The sequence below is a fragment of the Watersipora subatra genome, chromosome 10 (genome assembly GCF_963576615.1).
Source record: "Watersipora subatra chromosome 10, tzWatSuba1.1, whole genome shotgun sequence".
NCBI classification, from domain to species: Eukaryota; Metazoa; Bryozoa; class Gymnolaemata; order Cheilostomatida; family Watersiporidae; genus Watersipora; species Watersipora subatra.
Window position 1 is genome coordinate 39,999,171 of NC_088717.1, and position 18,952 is coordinate 40,018,122.

Below are 18,952 nucleotides of genomic sequence, written 5' to 3' on the forward strand. Positions count from 1 at the left end.
AATTTGGGGTATTGCTCGACCTAATTTGGAGTATTACTCAACCTAATTTGGGGTATTACTCGACCTAATTTAGGGTATTGTTCAACCTAATTTGGGGTATTACTCGACCTAATTTGGGGTTATGCTCGACCTAATTTGGGATATTGCTCGACCAAATTTGAGGTATTGCCCGACCTAATTTGGGGTTTGCTCGACGTAATTGGCTGTACTGCTCGACGTAATTTGGAGTATTGCTCGACGTAATTTAGGGTGATGCTTAATCTAACTTGGATCTTACATCCAAGTACACTTGGCCACCTAGTTTCGCTATGTTTTTTATATTTACAATTTATGTAATATAATGGGATTTTGGTAACATTATACGTATCAAGTTTGCTTATTTCCGAAGTTTCAAGGTGATTGAGTGATTAGTTCTTGAGATTTCGCTGAAATACCAAGGGTACTTCTAGTTGACTGAGAAATGAAACATGGTTGCTGACAGAACATTAGTTTCTTATGACACACTGATTAAAGTTTTTGGTAATAAAGGATAAAAAGAGACAAATCTAGAGAGGTTCTTCTCCTCAGCGACAAAAGCTTTTTTGCTGAAACTAATGGTTTTTCTCTTCATAACAAATATACACACTCAATCTGTTCTGTGTACCGCAATCATTATGTTTCTTCAGTTACCTCTAAAATATCACATGATTGAGAGAGTGTTAAAAAATTTGCTCTATTTGATTTGTTTTCTATTGAATTTTACAAGCTTGTGAGTTCAGAATTATGTTCAGTTCAAAAAGAGTTGTGCTATCCTGATTGCTTTCACAGTCAAGGGAATGCTGTTAATATTGTGCAAGATTAAGATTAGGGATCAACCTACTTCTATATACAAGATTAGGGATTGACCTACTTGTATACACAAGATTAGAGATTGACCTACTTGTATATATAAGATTAGTGATTGACCTACTTGTATATACAATATTAGAGATCGACCTACTTGTATATACAATATTAGGGATCGACCTACTTGTATATACAATATTAGGGATCGACCTACTTGTACATACAAGATTAGGAATCAACCTACTCGTATATACAATATTAGGAATCGACCTACTTGTACAAGATTAGGGTTTGACCTACTTGTATATACAAGATTAGGGTTTGACCTACTTGTATATACAAGATTAGGGTTTGACCTACTTGTATATACAAGATTAGGGTTTGACCTACTTGTATATACAAGATTAGGGATCGACCTACTTGTATACACAAGATTAGGGTTTGACCTACTTGTATACACAATATTATGGATCGACCTACTTGTATATACAAGATTAGGGGTCAACCTACTTGTATACACAATATTAGGGATCGACCTACTTGTATATACAATATTAGGGGTCGACCTACTTGTATATACAAGATTAGACTTCAAAGTGCTAAAGAAACAATCATAAGCTACGAGTATATAAATATCAGTTACGTGGCAATCCTAGTTACTATACCTTCATTAATCTGCCTTTATACTTTTGTTATATATATATTTAATATTGTCCTTTATACTTGTGTTATATATATTTAATATTGACCTTGATACTTGTGCTATATATATTTAATATTGTCCTTTATACTTGTGCTATATATATTCAATATTGTCCTTTATACTTGTGCTATATATATTTAATATTATCCTTTATACTTGTGCTATATATGTTTAATATTATCCTTTATACTTGTGCTATATATATTTAATATTGTCCTTTATACTTGTGCTATATATATTTAATATTGTCCTTTATACTTGTGCTATATATATTTAATATTATCCTTTATACTTGTGCTATATATATTTAATATTATCCTTTATACTTGTGCTATATATATTTAACATTGTCCTTTATACTTGTGTTATATATATTTAATATTGACCTTGATACTTGTGCTATATATATTTAATATTGTCCTTTATACTTGTGCTATATATATTTAATATTATCCTTTATACTTGTGCTATATATGTTTAATATTATCCTTTATACTTGTGCTATATATATTTAATATTGTCCTTTATACTTGTGCTATATATATTTAATATTGTCCTTTATACTTGTGTTATATATATTTAATATTGACCTTGATACTTGTGCTATATATATTTAATATTGACCTTGATACTTGTGCTATATACATTTAATATTGTCCTTTATACTTGTGCTATATATATCTAATATTGTCCTTTATACTTGTGTTATATATATTTAATATTGACCTTGGTACTTGTGCTATATATATTTAATATTGTCCTTTATACTTGTGCTATATATATTTAATATTATCCTTTATACTTGTGCTATATATGTTTAATATTATCCTTTATACTTGTGCTATATATATTTAATATTATCTTTTATACTTGTGTTATATATATTTAATATTGTCCTTTATACTTGCGCTATATATATTTAATATTGTCCTTTATACTTGTGCTATATATATTTAATATTGTCCTTTGGAAAGAAAAACTAATTAATGTTATTGTTAGCAGCTCTATTTTGTTTGAAATCAGTTTTTCAAATTTTGACAACATACAGATACCCGATATATGATGTACCTACAGATACACACTGTATCTGATCTGATGTACCCTTGTCTAGATATGCACTGTCACTGATCTGATGTACCCTTGTACAGATAAACACTGTCACTGATCTGATGTACCCTTGTACGGATAAACACTGTCACCGATCTGATGTACTTTGTACAGATAAACACTGTCAATGATCTGATGTAGCCTTGTACAGATAAAAACTGTCACTGATCTGATGTACCTTTGTACAGATAAACACTGTCACTGATCTGATGTAACCTTATACAGATAAACACTGTCACTGGTCTGATGTATCCTTGTACAGATACTCACTGTCACTAATCTGATGTACCCTTGTACAGATAAACACTGTCACTGATCTGATGTAACCTTGTACAGGTATGCACTGTCACTAATTTGACGTACTCTTGTACAGATAAACACTGTCACTGATCTGATGTAACCTTGTACAGGTATGCACTGTCACTGATCTGATGTACCATTGTACAGAGAGACGGAACACTTGCTTCAACTTTTCTAATTTCAAGCTAATACTACACAGCCAACATACACAGTTGAAAATTAGACTTTAGTAGCCTACACACCTCATGTTAAAATGGAATTTCTAACTGAAAATTTCAAATTTTCTGGAAACTCACCATCTCTTCACCGATGTCCTCCGTCTTTGCAGATTGTTGTTCAAATGCACGGTTGGTTCTTCTCTCCCTCTCCAGCTCAAAGAGTCTGTCTTCAAGTCTCTCCTTCTGTTTGCTCATGGCAATGAGTTCCGTGTTGTACTGTAGTTTCTTCAAAAATAAACAAATAATGCTTGATTACTAATTTTTTTTCAAAATTTCCCATTTTAAACTACATTTTAAAGTCAAAAGGAATACTTTGATAAAATATTATTAGATGAAACATAAAATAGGGCAGTTCATAGTACAGTAGTTTTTTTTCTAAAGGAGCAACATTTAGGCTAAAAGCAGCCAAGTATCAGCTGAAATTTTTTTGTTATCAAGAAGTTTGCAGTATCTTTCTTGCCTTGCCACAAAAAATGCAGCAGGTAAATCATGCTAGTATGCTTCGCAGTTGAAACAAATAAAAGATGTCAGTTTCCATGAATGCTGTATCAAGTAATCTAGTACTGACCTAATCAGCTGGTTACAACAATCACAATCCCTGCATTTCACAGTCTTCAACATTTTTATTGCAGTATTTTTTGACGCATAAAAATGTAAAAAATAACTATGAATTTTTGATACTTTTCTATTACGCTTCTTCAAGGAACAGCTCCTATGAAAAACTCTTTGACAAATGAAAACAGTAATCATTAAAGTTCTTCAACCAAAACAAATGACATCTAGTTAGTGTAGCAAACCATGTGTTGTATGTACTTTCTACCATAGCTGTTTATATAAGTTTAGTATAGTTGAAAATGATATACCATATTTTTGGTTTAAAGCAATTAATAAAAAAGCTGATAGAAACTCAACCTTTAAACTTAAATATATCACTATATATTAATCTTGGTGTTTGTCTGTCTGTCATTCATCTGTCCAGTTATAGCGATGAAGGATTGGAAAATTCACTTTGAATCAGTTTAAACTCAAAACCTCCAGGTCTGCAGACCTACGAGCTAATCTAATGCACTACACTGTCCTTGCCATAGTTTGGTATAATAGGGCACATACTTATGCATCACTTGTGAAAATACTAGAATGCTTTAAGTTCATGATTAGGTTATAGATCATTACACCTTCAGATGAAGGACTTAGGCTCTTATTATAGTAGGTTTCTAGCTTTACTAGCTTGAGTTACTCAAATTAATTGGGTAGTTATCTTATTACCCATGTATTCTCTAATTACCTAAAAAGTCGCTGACAAGTCAATAGAGATAAATAGCCAAAATCGGGTAACAACCATGCCAAATGTGCTAGGAACAGTTTATCAACATAAAAATATTCCTTGATTCTAACATGCAAATTAAGTCGAAATTATGAAAGTTGGTAACAACTCATACAAAACACCTCTAAAGCATGGAAAGAGCTAGTTTTATCCTAGCTCTACTTTCCTACTTCAGACTTTCTATTATAGTAAAACATTAAAACTTGTTTACTGACTCGACTTGAGCTTGGTGGTTCGTCAGCTATCTTGATATGAAGTTCTTTCATGGCTTTATCGATAGAAATGATGCGCTGTTGGAACAATCCGATGTCATTCGATGACAGCATGCTGTCCACCAACTCTTGCAGTTTGTTAATCTCCTTCATATAAACTATGAATTAGACAATCATATGGACACTGGGGACTCGTGAACTGCAATACTTGAAAACAATATGACTTTGCAATGGTAATGTAATGCTTTCTTTTGTTGATGTTGTTTTTTCTGCTGACATGAAAAAAGATCCACAAGTCATTGTCTAAACGGAAAGCCTTTTTCTATTGGTGAATTACCTATGACAAAAGTCACCTGAAGATGGGTTAGTGTTTTTATTTATTCCTTGAAGAGCAACTCATGTCAAAATTTAAAATATTTTGACGTGGGTGACTCTTTAACGGCTTACACAGAAGTGAAGGATTTTCATCATTCCTTCATTGAATGATCACAACATTTTTAAAAAGTAATTCTACAATTTGAGCTTTTATAACACTTTAAAGTCTATTCTTGTACATACAAGCCACTGATCCTGGACAGTACTAACAAGTTTCCATCAACTGTGACAGCACGTAGAATAGCACATATTCTTTGGAACTAAATATTATTATGAAGCTCCGAACTTATAGAACTCGATGAAACAACGGAAATCAAATAAAATGGATAGTTCTCTTGTTTTACACTCTCTCAAAAAGTGATGTAGTAGAGGTAACTGAAAAAAAACAATGATTGCAGTACGCTGACACTGATAGATGGTATGTCTTTTTATGAAAAGCAAAACAACTAGTTTTAATGTAAAGCTCTTGCTGCAAATGAGAAGCTTTTTAGCTTTGTGTATTTCTGAGCCGCCATTATCATGAGCATCAATCGACGTGTCATTAGAAACTAATGGCCTGTAGGCAGTCTTTTCATTTCTTTGCTGCTTTGATATGCCCTCAGCATTTCAACAATATCTCAAAAGTCTATAGTCCAGTCAACTTGAAATGTTGGAACTATAGTGAAAACATATTTCGCACTTAGCGACCAGAATTTCATAATTCTACTTAAACTGGAAAGAGAATAAGCAAAGCCAAAATCCACAGCCGAGTTTTTTTTAACGTAGAGTTAATGCGAAAGAAACGTTCCGAATTATCTCGGGCTCAGGCTTCAGTGTTAAAGACGTCGCTTACTACACACTTGAGCATAAGGAGGGCGGGTAGTAAGGAGGGCGAGTAGTAAGGAGGGCGAGTAGTAAGGAGGGCGAGTAGTAAGGAGGGCGGGTAGTAAGCGATGTTTAAAAGTTTGCTGGTTTCAAAATAGAATGTTCACTACTGAAACAACACAATATGATACAAAAAACTGCAGTCAAAAAAAATTCAGGAAAATTAAATTTACTTTTTAACTCGACTGCAGCACAATGTTAGTTTTAGAGAACTAAGCTTTTACATTGAACTAATTTAATAGGTAGACAAAATATGCTATTTGAGTTACACTGACAATTACCTGCAGTTTTATACAACCATAAAAAAGTATTTTTCACAATTTGCAACTCTGTGAAATTTAATGGAACAATAAATTATAAGTACGAGGTTTAAAAAGCTAAAAACCACTGAGATGAATGATAATGTCTTGTTACATTTTTCTTTTTACCAAAATATGCATAGTACACAATTGCAGTCTGACATAAAAGACTAAAAAAGCTGTAAAATAATTGTTTATAAATTTCTGCACTAACAACTTTTACGGTTCAGCATAAAAAGTACTTAGAAAAAATTGCGGAGAGCATATCAAACAGTACTGTGGCATTCACATATTAACAGCACAAGCCATTAGACTTCTACAAATAAATTTTGTTAATTAATACACATCAGTTAAAAAACAAGTGTGTTGAAATGCCACTTTCATATTTAAATCAGGCACAAATACATGACAAGATCAGTCAGGTGAGAAGAACTTGCCAAAGTTTGCGGGGTGGAGCACAGGCTATGTTATGTTACAAGCTGATATGACAAGCTCAAGCTAATTCGTGACTTTAACCATAAATCAATGACTCGTCTAAGGCACCACCGATTCAAAAGCAGACCCAATCTAACAACTTTGTTTCACTTGACAAAATGAGACTAACTGTGTAAAGTACGACACAAAATGGAGTGTTTACAGTGAGAGCATCAATGTGGTGTGACATAATGACCAGAAGTAAGCACATTCTCTCAGCAACAGCATATTATCAACCTTAAATCGAAATCAACCAGTTCTGGTAGATATAAAACCTAATGCATAGGCCGGATGCCAAAGGTTTCTAACACAACAATAACACGTAAGAACTCTAACGGTAAACATCAGAAGTTTGACAAACAACAGAATACTATAACAGTGAAGAGCCAATCATAAAAAACTATCTGAAGCATACAAACTTTTGGTAAAATTACCTATCAAATAAATCCAGCTAAGCGAGGCCATACCACCAAAACGGTGAAAATCTTTATCACACCAGTGTGGTTATCTCAAGGCAGCCACGAAAGCGCTTGATCAATCTTGACATTGGCTATTATTTCCATACCAGTGGAGAAAGCAAAACAAAGGATGAATCGTCTTTTAACAGATCCTAAATCTAATGCAAATGAAACTTAGGCTACCTGGAAGTTGAGTTCGTTGCTGGACAGCTGGACTTGCAGGGTCTTTTGCGTTGGAAGTCGATAGTTTATTTTGTCGTGGAGCAGGAACAGGTCGGGCAGCAGCCTTAGGAACAGCAGATTTCTTGTCTTTATCTTTAATTGTGGATCTAGCCGGTGCCACAGGAGGTGGAGTTTGATTTGTGGGTTTGGAAATGAGCTTAGGGGCAATGGGTTTAGGGGCAATGGGTTTAGGGGCAATGGGTTTAGGGGCAATGGGTGGTGACTGTTGCTTATAATTAGGTATTTCTTTGTACGGGTGGTTTCCTCTTTTAGGATTCTTAACATGCCACTTGTCGTTACATTTGTCACACCATGCCTACAATAGAAGAGTGAACTAGAAAGTGGAGGCATCTGGTTCTAAAGAGATCTCCAAATTGGCTCCAGAATTGTTAGAACCAATATTGAAAAGAGAAATCAATGAAAATATCTTCCTTCAGAATGAACAGACGACAACAATAACAATGTGTACTTTTATATTTTAAATAACTTTTATATTCATAAAACACTTTAAAAATTCATTTTTAAAAGGAAAAATACCGCTTATGTCAAACTTACATCAATGATATACAGCCCCCCAAGGATAGCCGACGGCTCTCATATGGGCGGGGTTTAATGATGGAGCTCTGTTGGGATGAACCCGAACACGGCACCCGAACAAACAAATATGCTGAATAAAGCCTCCTGTAAATTTACAAATACTATGAACTGTAGTGGTTATTTTACTTATCTGTTGAATTCATTTTGTTGTCAAATAAATACAGTATTCCAATATTGTCACCATTATGATCAGCCAGTTGCCATTCGCAAGCATTCGTGATATTAATAGTCACCATCGTAAAACAGCCCAAATTCGGTTTTGTATTTAGATTTTGAGTATAAAAACTACACTGCACAGCTTTGCCTGCTGTCCCATCTTATTGGCCAGATAAAGCAATGTGAGAACGATGAAACACTTTGTCATTTTCTATTAAGGGTGGCAACATATTAATCAAAAACTAGGAAAAAAGGCCGTTGTTCGGGTAATTTCGGGTAAAGTATATTCAACTTTAAGCATAGATTACGACCTTTACCAATTTTAAAATTACTAAAAATAGGTAATTTGAAATGTTTTATTTTGCATGGACCCATTATTTTGGTTAGGTATCACCCCTACATTGTAGAAATTCAAGGTTTGCTATTATGAAACGCGGGTCTACTGACTGAATGAGCGAATGAACGATAACAGCGAGTCATGTTTTCCAAAACCTAACAAAGCAACTTGACCGCCACGCGAGAGTTGTGTTTGCTCCGAAACCCAGGCTAGCACAATCCTAACTGAGCTCCATCATTAAACCCCCCCCCCCTATATGATAGCCGTCGGCTATCCTTGGGGGCTGTATATCATTGCTTACATTCAATGATATTAGAGCAATGGTAGCAGCTATAAATCATCAAAATTCCTATGATTAGGTCGAAGTGAAATATAAGTTATTTTTAACATGCAATGAGTTTTGGTTTTAGGTTAAGATTAGAATGAAATGCAGGCGCAGGTGCCCCTAACATGAGCTGACATGTCTAAGCTTGACCCATGACAAGTTTTGATACCTGCCTATTCAGTAGTGAGTAGAATCATTTACAGCATAAAACTGCAGCCTCTGCCCTCTTTCACACTTAATTTCTCGCTGGTATAACAATAATAATTGCATACATTTAAAATGTCTGTGTCGAGTTACTGATTTTAAAACGTCCAAAAATGTTGTCACAGTAACATAGCAGGATGTGCAAAGATCTCAACAAAGTATGATTGAAATTTCATATTGTTCTGCAAGATTGAACTGGAAAAATCTGGCCGGCTTGTAGAGCCCTAAGTTTGATGAGTATCATTACATGCACTTCGCAATGATATGCAATACTACAAATATGGAACACAAAAGCCTGCTTGAAAAGAAATCCAAGTACACTTAGTGATTAATAAAATTCTTTGAGTGTTTGTTAAAACAAGCATATTAACAGGAGTTATCTGTTCTACCGCAGACTTGGCATTACATACACGCCTTTGAGGAAGGAGGAAATGCATTTGAGGAGGAAATGAACCAATCAAAATATAAGCCGATCCCACAGAGAGGTTCAGAACAATTGTACATTTGCTCCAAGTCTGACTTTCAACTTAACAAGGAAATAAAATAGATACAACAAACCTTTCCTTCACATTCACTACTGCTACAGAGAAACCTAGCAGGCTTGGAGCATATTTCACATGTTGATTCAGTATCAATGGTTTTGATTGGTCCTTCTTTCTTCAGCTCTGACCTCACTGGTAACACTGCTGGTCGCTCCCTCTTGATACCTAGTGTGACCTCAACGAAGGCTAAACCAAACATAAAATCAAATCATCAATCCTAACATTACGAAAAAATTAGGTAGTTTTTGACTTGAGGCGGCCAACCTCCAACAAATATCTAAGGTTGGTGATTTTCACCAGACATATATGTGGCTGAACAAAGGAAACCTAACGGCCAATACAGAGTCGCTAATCATGGCAGCCCAGGAGCAAGTGCTCCCAACAAGGCAACTCCAAACAAAAATCTATCACACTAGAGACGATCCTAGATTCAGATTGTGCAAAGATGCACCTGAGACCATCCAACACATCATCAGTGGATGCAAGCAGCTAGCAGGAAACGCATACACTGAGAGGCATAACCATGTCGCAGGTGTTGTCTATAGAAGTCTATGTGATGAGTATGGCCTTAATAAACCACAACACTGGTGGAAAGCTCCTGGTAAGGTAAATGAAAATGACCGCGCTAAGATCCTCTGGGACTTCTACATCCGAACTGACAAGCATGTCCTAGCAAACCAATCAGATATAGTGGTGGTAGACAAGGAGAACAAGAGGGCTACTATAATAGATATAGCAGTACCCAATGACTACAATATAGCCAGCAAAGAAAAAGAAAAGGTAGAGAAATATCTCCCTCTTGGCGAAGAGATTGAAAAATGCTGGGATATAAGAACAACTGTAATCCCAGTAGTCATTGGGGCACTGGGCGCAATAACACCGGCGCATAAAATGTGGCTTGCCCAAATACCAACAGCAATCAACTCAGGTGAGTTGCAGAAAAGTGCGCTACTGGAAACAGCTAAGATCTTGAGGCGAGTGCTCAAATTCCCAGGTCTCTGGTAGGAGACCCGAGTTAGAGCAGAATTTACCACCCATACGGGTTATCCGGAGTATACATAAGCATATATATATAAATATATATGTATATATATAAAAATATATGTATAATATATATATATATATATAAATGCTTTGCAACACTATAAATAAGCAAATACTGGTAGAAAGGACCAAGCGAGAGCAAACTTAGTTAATTTTAAACAATTGCTTAATCGATGAGTTGTATGTCAGAGTTGTAATAGCTAGAAATGAGCATGAAAACAGCTCAAATGTTAAAAGAGTGGTAATCACATCCAAATCAAGACTCAGCGATATGTTTTTCACAAATATTAATCATACAACTGTCTTTTTATTGGTCACATCTAGCCATATGCCTCTACATTATCACAACCTAAGATATGACTTGAAATTAAATCAGATTGAGAGAAGCGACAACTTTTCTTGTAAAACAAATTATCTTGATTTAACTGTGACCTAGCAAAGTTTATCTTGATTTGAATGTGACCTAGAAAAGATTATCTTGATTCCAATATGACCTAGAAAAGATTATCTTAATTTGAATGTGACCTAGAAAAGATTATCTTTATTTGAATGTGACCTAGAAAAGTGGTGCAGTCTAAAAGGGACACTTTTGATAAATCACCTTTTTACGCTATCAAGCAAATTCTGATTCTTGTAATAATAATATCACTATTATTGACTACATGATATACATTTGAGTTGACTGCCTATATAACCATACAAATTTGCTGAAAATTACCCCGAAGTACAAGGAGATCTGAACAGACTTTTATTGTTTTGTCTATACTGTAATTTCCATTCCGGAATATGTAGCTTTCTCCAATCTGTCTGTAGCCAATTGCCTCTAGCACCAAATTGTGTGAGGGATAAGGAGAGACGTACTCTTCATATATATGGTTGCTTAGCATAATCGTCTAGAAAAAAGACCAATTTATCAGTTAGTGCAATGATGGATAAAGAATATGATTTAGGCCTATACAATGATGGATAGAATATAGGTCAAATGACTGACCAAAACCTGAATAACAATCAAAAGCGATCAAAAATGGGAACTAGAAAAAATATGATACAATTCTAACTTGTACTTACACCCTAACAGAAAAGAGTCTGATGAGATAGAGTGTGAATATATCGGACTACAAGGTTCTATAACCAATATTGTCAAAAACGAAATGCAGGCATTGCATAGAATATAGAGATTTGGATAACAAAGGGAAGTGCCTGCAAGTTTGCCAGCGCCTTTCATGGGTCTCTTCTCACAAGCCTATCAGTTCTAGTACATGAACATAGCTAACAACAGATATCAATAGATCTCATGAAAAACAAAATGTTCTAGCGATAAACCATCTCATGATTTGAGAAGCGTGTTTGCTGATAATAAAGTAGAAATAACTTTTTTATATCTTTCTTCATTTGTTCCCATTTTCATTCTACTAACTCTTTTTCTCAATTTATTGCACTGTCTCGTCTCTTTAACATCTCATCCCCTTATCAGCTCATACCCTTATCATTTTCGTTCCCGTATCATCTTGTCACCTTATTAATTTGCTTCCTCACCATTTTGCAGATCAATAATATTTACAAGAGAGAAAGTAGATCTTTTAATCTACCTCACGCTCATATTAAATTTGTAGATCATATTTGTACCCTCACAGTACAAAGACTTGATAAATGCAAAAATGGATCATGATCCTTTTACCAATAACGTAAACGTTATAGCGAACTCAATTTAAAGAAACTGATAATATAAAGAACACAACTCCGGAATATAATTGGAGCAACTTTCAACCATACATGGGACATATTAGGTACCAGGGCGTCATAGCGCCTGCTTGTATTACAAATTCCTTTTTATAAAATTAACCAGTAATAATGCTAACATACCTCCCAGAAGCCTTCAGGTCTCATATGTTTTGGCTTTAAGAGTGTAGCAGTGTAGCTAGCAAGTCTCTTAACGCATTCTACAAATTTCTTGTCCCACATACCAGCATTGTCATGAAAGAATTGTTTTACTTCATCTGTATAGAGAAGCTGGTCTCTGGCGTCCTTCTGAAAGTTGATACCAAAATGGAATAGTGGACATTGCGTAGCCTTATGAAGAGCAGCCTCATAATAGAGGCGCGTGTTTAAGGGTAAATTTAGATTCATCCAATTGTGTAATACAGAGATATTTGTGGTATGACTGGGAGATGTATAGTCAAAAAGAATAGATTTATAATATACATAGGTTTATAGGTTTCAAAACAATTTTAAAATACAATTTTATAATGAGCGTACAGTTATGCGTGTAATGTCATAGCTATAGGAGTGGAGTCATACACAGAGGTACATAATCCTACGATAACTCACAATTTACTCATAAAAGCACAACGATATAGGCCAATGCATAAACATACAGATACGTATACAGTTATAGAGAGTTGTTTGCAAGTATTCTTAAGCAAGCACAGCAATTTAGAAAAGAAAATGTATAGCCATGAAAGAGCAAAACTATTTTATACAGGCAACGGAGAGCATTGAGAGAGCCCTAAAAAGCAATGCCTATCTATGTAAGGTAACAGTCTAAACATATCAGAAAGCACATCTTCACAGGCACACGAACAAAACTACACAAGTGAACTGACATATTGCAAGCTATGAAATTTAATTTTAAAGTATGCGAGCTTATGCGCACCAATTGAAAACAAATTTTAAGTTGATTGATAACAGGAAAACAATAATAGAATCAAAAAGACCAATGAGTGAGATCTATTGCTTAAGTGAGCCACATATTTAGAAACTTGTGTATACTTGTTGCTCTTTACTTGTTTGAACTTTACACGGACTTCAATAAAACTCACCTAGCTTCATCGTGAATGACTAGTTAGCAAGTTATTAACAGTCAATTCTCCACAAAACCATATTTTTATGAATGATAAGACAGCGTATTATATAAGCTTTTTAGCTTTATAGGCTGTAAACAACTTTGCTGCAAATAAACTGAGATTAAAACTCAACATAAAAAACACTTCTTCTAAAGCTTTAGAAGTGCTTGTAAGGCAGAAGTTGAAGAATTTGCTTTTTTCAAATTATTAAACTTGTATACAGTTACTGAACTTTCAATCAAAAGCAGATAATTGTTTACGATCATACATGCATATTAGCACTTATGAGCAGAAGGAACAATGAACAAAATGTTTACAACAAAAGTTTGATACTCGTTGAAATAACAGGATTTTGTGTTTTTTATCCATTACAACCTATTGATCAGTTTTTATGTTTTATACCGATCTGGCAACCCAACCAATTGGTTATTTATTATTACAGCTCAAGTTAACACATGATCTATGCTTCTCAAGCATGACCGTGAGAACAAAAATCAAGCTATTTGACATTACTTACAGAAAAGAGTAGGGATATTACTTTCAACATTGTAATTCATCAGAGGATTAGGCCAAGGAAACATTTTTCCCTACCTTTGTGAGGTCACTGGGGTCTGAGAGATAGTTGTGTAGTATATCACACGCGTCTTCAATATCCACCCTTCTCAGGCAAGTCATAACATCTTCTTGAACAACTGGTAAAATATAATCGATCGACTCCTACTATACAATTTTACAGTGGTATATAAAGATAGTCATCAATCACTTGTAAGTCATAAAATTTATTGTATCCTTTCTCTTGGTGCATACTCAAAACGACTTCTGAAGCTTTTAACTTTTGCTTAGAAACTCCAAAGATATTGATGTTTATGCATGTCCAAAATGACTATGACAAGAGTGATAATAAAATGTACTGAGTGCAACACACAAAAAAAGAAAATGTAAGATAAAAAAACACAAAATGCTGGCCTTGAAGTTTCAAAACAGTTTATAGCTAAACGTCAGATAAAATTTATAAAAGTTTTATTGCAGACTCTAATAATTGTCGTATCCATACCCATATATGAAGTAATTCTTTTGGAAAATAAGAAAAATTTTAAATACCGAGTAGTTCTTTCACTGATATAATAAGTAGGCCTACATACAACATACAAATAAATTGGTCTATGCTCAGTCAACAATTGTGATTAGTAAAATGCAACATAATTGTGAATTTCAAGAGAAAACCTGACTATCCTCTTTCTATATGAGAGCTTAATACTTTATGACTGATGCTGCAGAACTCCAAAGCTCTACCTCATTGACACAAATACATTTTGGAAAACAGTCATACTTTAGTTTCTTTCATGCGTTATCTTTTAACATTCCAAGCAAGGTGAGTTGTTCTTTAACTACGACTTTGAATTATTGGGCATACCTTTAAGGAACTCCGACATCTTGCAATCTCTCTAGCGTAGCCTGGTATTAGATTCCAACCTACAATAGTGTGACTTCAATGTAATGAAGTACGACAAAACTTTCATTTAGTGTTAACATCAAGTAATACTGTCAATATTAAATACCTTTGTACAGTAATTACCTTTTTACTACATTTACAGTATGGCTAATTAGATGAGTGCATTTGCAACTTACCGGAAGTGATTTATTTTCACTAGTAAATAGGTGTTGCGGATGGCATTTTATAATTAGTATTTCGGCATATTACTGTTTTGTATAACGAGTGTCGCTTACTACTAATATATAAGCGGGCATGTGCACGGCCTTCTTTAAATTGGCCATGCCCAAAAAGACACACAAATAAATACCAAAGTGTAATGTTAAACTCTATACTGCGTCTGTGGCCTAGAGCACTGAATCTCCCTCTTCATACCATAATTACACAAATGGTTACATGATGTTTATTTCTGGCATCTCTTTACCGACGCAAACTCTTGAACTGACTGTCATCAAACTGAATATAAGTTATAACACAGTATTATTCAACTAGTGTAAAATTTAGCTAACATACAAAGCTGAGAAGATAGCCCTTATGACCAATAAATATATAGTTAGAGCATTTGCCGTTTCTTTTCTTGATGAACGTCAAATCAGTATGCATACATACCTGGCAACTCTCACGCATTGGGCGTGAGACTCACGCAATCAACCCAAAGAAAAAATGAAAATGTCTGAGAAATGCGTGAGATTTTTGCCCCAATTTCCACAACTTTATATATACTATCATTGATACATCAACTGCCCCAAAACCAAATCTCACGCATTGCCCCACTCTTGGGTTGGCAGGTTTGTTAATGCATATGTAACAGCATTATCAACAAAATATAATGCAGCCAATATAAACTTTTCTAACTATAACTAGAAATCTCTAACGTGAAAGTAAACCACCTGAACTCGAGCAGATGTTCTTCTTGCAAACAGAAACTGTAGAAATATTGTGGAATTCCCCACGCAGAAACTGCGGATATTGCGACTGAGAGTTGAAAGCCGATAGATAGAGGCGCTGTGAGATGTCACGTGAGTACGATACACTAACTGTAACGCGTGCTATGATTTTGTATCCTGTGACATTTCTGACCCGAAAACAGTAATTGAACTTTTGGCGACAGTCGATAGGGGCGACAAGCACTTAGACAAAAACTTTGGTTCAAAGGCGACAGCTTCAGACGAAAGGGCGACACGGTGGACAAATAGGGACAACTCCAAACTGAAAGGAGACAAATTGGTTTGCTGTTTGGTTGAACAGTAGCCTACTATACTGACAACCTATGATATTCTGTCACCATATGCAGTACTTACATATATTTTTGAAGCGTAGTTTTGACAGTTGTAGAAATTATTTGATATATTGTAACTATGGCATTGATTTGGGATTGTACAGTTGGTTCCCTTAGTAGCGATGCGATGGATATCCTGCATTTTCAAGGAAAAGACTTTTTAGTAGTGGTAGATTTTTTCCCTCACTACCCAGAGTTGAGAATGATTACAAAGAAAACTGCAGGTGATGTTATTCAAGCTCCTATGGAGATAGTTGCTGATAACATGCCTTTTAGTACAGGGGTTCCCAACCTTTTTCATTCAATTCCCCTTTTTGCCTTTGCATAAATTTGATTTCCCCCCCCCCCCCCCGCACTTTCAACTCACATGACTACAAACAAAAGATACAAATTGTACTCCCAACTATATATATTTCTCAAACTTGGTCGTATGTGTACTCGTCGTTTCGATTGTCCAGCTATAGCTATTATTTTAGCACTGAGCCCACACGTTACGAAGCCCCGGTTAGGAAATTTCGATCTAAGGCGTTATCATATTTGATATACCATAACCACATGCTAATTATTTTAGCAAAGCGTCTACATTTTACGATGCCGTTAAGAAATTTTTTTCTCAAGGTTCAATTGCTATATATGGGGTGAAGGCCAATTCTTCTTATGCGTACATTTATAGAAAGAGCTTTGACATTCTCTCTCTCCGTTCGGTCAGACAAAGACAGCACGATCTCATTTTTACATTTGCGCCAGAATCGTTTGCGTAGTTAAGTGAAATAAATTATTCATGCATTATAATAATGTATAATAAATTATAGTAGCATTGTACAGTATTGTTTTTATGTACCAGCCCATATCAGTAAATTAAACACTTGAAAATTTTCTGCCTATGTAGGTTCTTCTGTCTCTTCAACTTCCTTGTCACCATTAAATGGCTGCTTCTCTTGAACGCTGATCCTGTGCATGGTCTTTAACTTCTTCAAGTCGTCAGTTCCTCCTTGTGCTTGCTTTAATAGAGTTCTTGTTTTATAATAATAATTGCAATTGTTGATTGGTTGCGACCATATCCTTTGGCAATATTAACAATACGAGCGCCTTCTTCCTATTTATTTATGACCTCCAACTTTGTTGAAGAGGAAATGATTTTTCCTCCGTCTTGTAACGTTTGTAGCAGTCATAGAATTTATAGCTAACAAATTAAATATAGAAACTTGTAGTTATATACACATGCGGAATTAAACTTTTATAGTAAAAAGGAGTATAACGATAAAAATGAATACTTGCTCTCGCTTATGTACTTTTCAAAAAATTTCTCACGTGGAATGTTGACTTGAGAGAAGTCGGTCATCGTGTCTGTTCTAAACGTTGTAAAAATATTTTCGACAAACCGCAGTAGTATGTGAATTAACTATTCTGGACCAGAATTTTCGCCCTGGCAATTTTTGTCTAAAGATGAAAAAATCTAGAATTTTAGATAGTATTTTAAAAGTTTTTTAAAAGTTTTCAAAATCCTTGGGATTTTGAAAAATGGAGAATGTGAGAAATTTGTACGGAGAGAAGGTACGGCTGCCAAAGAGCACGCGACTGCAGGACCTAAGTGCTGGTCACGCTTGCCATTTGTACCTTTATTATACAAAATTCTTTAAACCATGAGAACTCAAAATCAGATACACAAACTCATGCTGATTTAAAAAAAATGGATATTAAAAATTCAAAAATAAAATGGAGAGAGTTAGAAACAGGCACGGCTGTCACCTAAGTGACACGTGACTGCAGGACCTTTCGGTGCTGGTCACGCTTGCTTTTTTTGCACCTATTTATTATACAAAATTCTTTAAACCTCTGATTGTCTATTTATTATACGCTTGACTGAACATTAGGTCATTTGATGTAGGCTTAAAGCATGAAGTTTAGTTTTTATATGCATTGATTGTCTGCACATTGGACATATGATTGAGTTTTTAGCCCATTCCTCTATGCATTCTTTATGAAATATATGCTTGCAAAGTGTAGCCACCGCTTCTGAAATATCAGCTAAGCATATAGAGCATGGATCTTTTGCTTCTGCAGAGGTAAGTACTATAGGTTCTATTGCACGCTCATCTAACCAGAAACTCTCATATACAATATAGTTGTTTAATCTCTGTGATCTTCGGGGAATATCTCTTTCTCGTTCTTCTTGAAACAGTGCTTGCGATATAACACTTCCTAGAGTTTCATTGCTTCTATTTTGATAGTCTAGTATGTTTAGTCTCTGTGCTTGCTGGTCACAGTACACTCGCAAGCTTGGATGAGATAATATCACAGATCTTAGTGCACATTTTCGATAATACTGCCAATTATCCCGCCATTCTCTTATGTAAATATTTCTTATATCATCAATGCTCATTTGTTGGTAGTCTTGTAAATTAAATTCTTCCATATCACTCTCAAACTGTGCTCGCAATCTTCTTGCTTTTCTAGCTTTTTTCTTAGCTTTTTTTGTAGCATTTCTTAGCTCTTTTTAATCCATTTGCTGATAGCCTTCTATTTCAAACTTTCTCGCTTGACCTTCACAGTGAGCTCGCTGTATTGCTTTTCCTAGCTCATTGTTGCTCATACCCTGATAGCCTTCTATAGCCAATTCTCTTGCTTTCTGCTCTATTTGTTGTCTATTTCTCCTTTCCATTTATTATACGTCGACATACAATAAAACCGTCAACCAATTTTAAAAACCGTCAACCAATTTTAAAAACTGTCAACCAATTTTAAAAACCGT

The 18,952-nt window shown here is 34.9% G+C and overlaps 1 protein-coding gene across 1 annotated transcript in view; it reads right to left on the bottom strand.

The window, feature by feature from the left end:
• The window catches only part of LOC137407068 (uncharacterized), a 37,314-nt gene extending 21,410 nt beyond the window's left edge, over positions 1–15,904 (bottom strand). The window contains exons 1-9 of the mRNA XM_068093674.1: positions 15,812–15,904; positions 14,844–14,902; positions 14,021–14,121; positions 12,450–12,614; positions 11,305–11,479; positions 9,559–9,728; positions 7,343–7,697; positions 4,693–4,847; positions 3,232–3,378 (exon numbers count right to left, since the gene is read on the bottom strand). Of these exons, the coding sequence (XP_067949775.1) occupies positions 3,232–3,378; positions 4,693–4,847; positions 7,343–7,697; positions 9,559–9,728; positions 11,305–11,479; positions 12,450–12,614; positions 14,021–14,121; positions 14,844–14,862 (1,287 nt within the window). The 5' untranslated portion in view covers positions 14,863–14,902; positions 15,812–15,904. The remainder of the gene's footprint in view (positions 1–3,231; positions 3,379–4,692; positions 4,848–7,342; positions 7,698–9,558; positions 9,729–11,304; positions 11,480–12,449; positions 12,615–14,020; positions 14,122–14,843; positions 14,903–15,811) is intronic.
• Between the last annotated feature and the right edge of the window lie 3,048 nt (positions 15,905–18,952).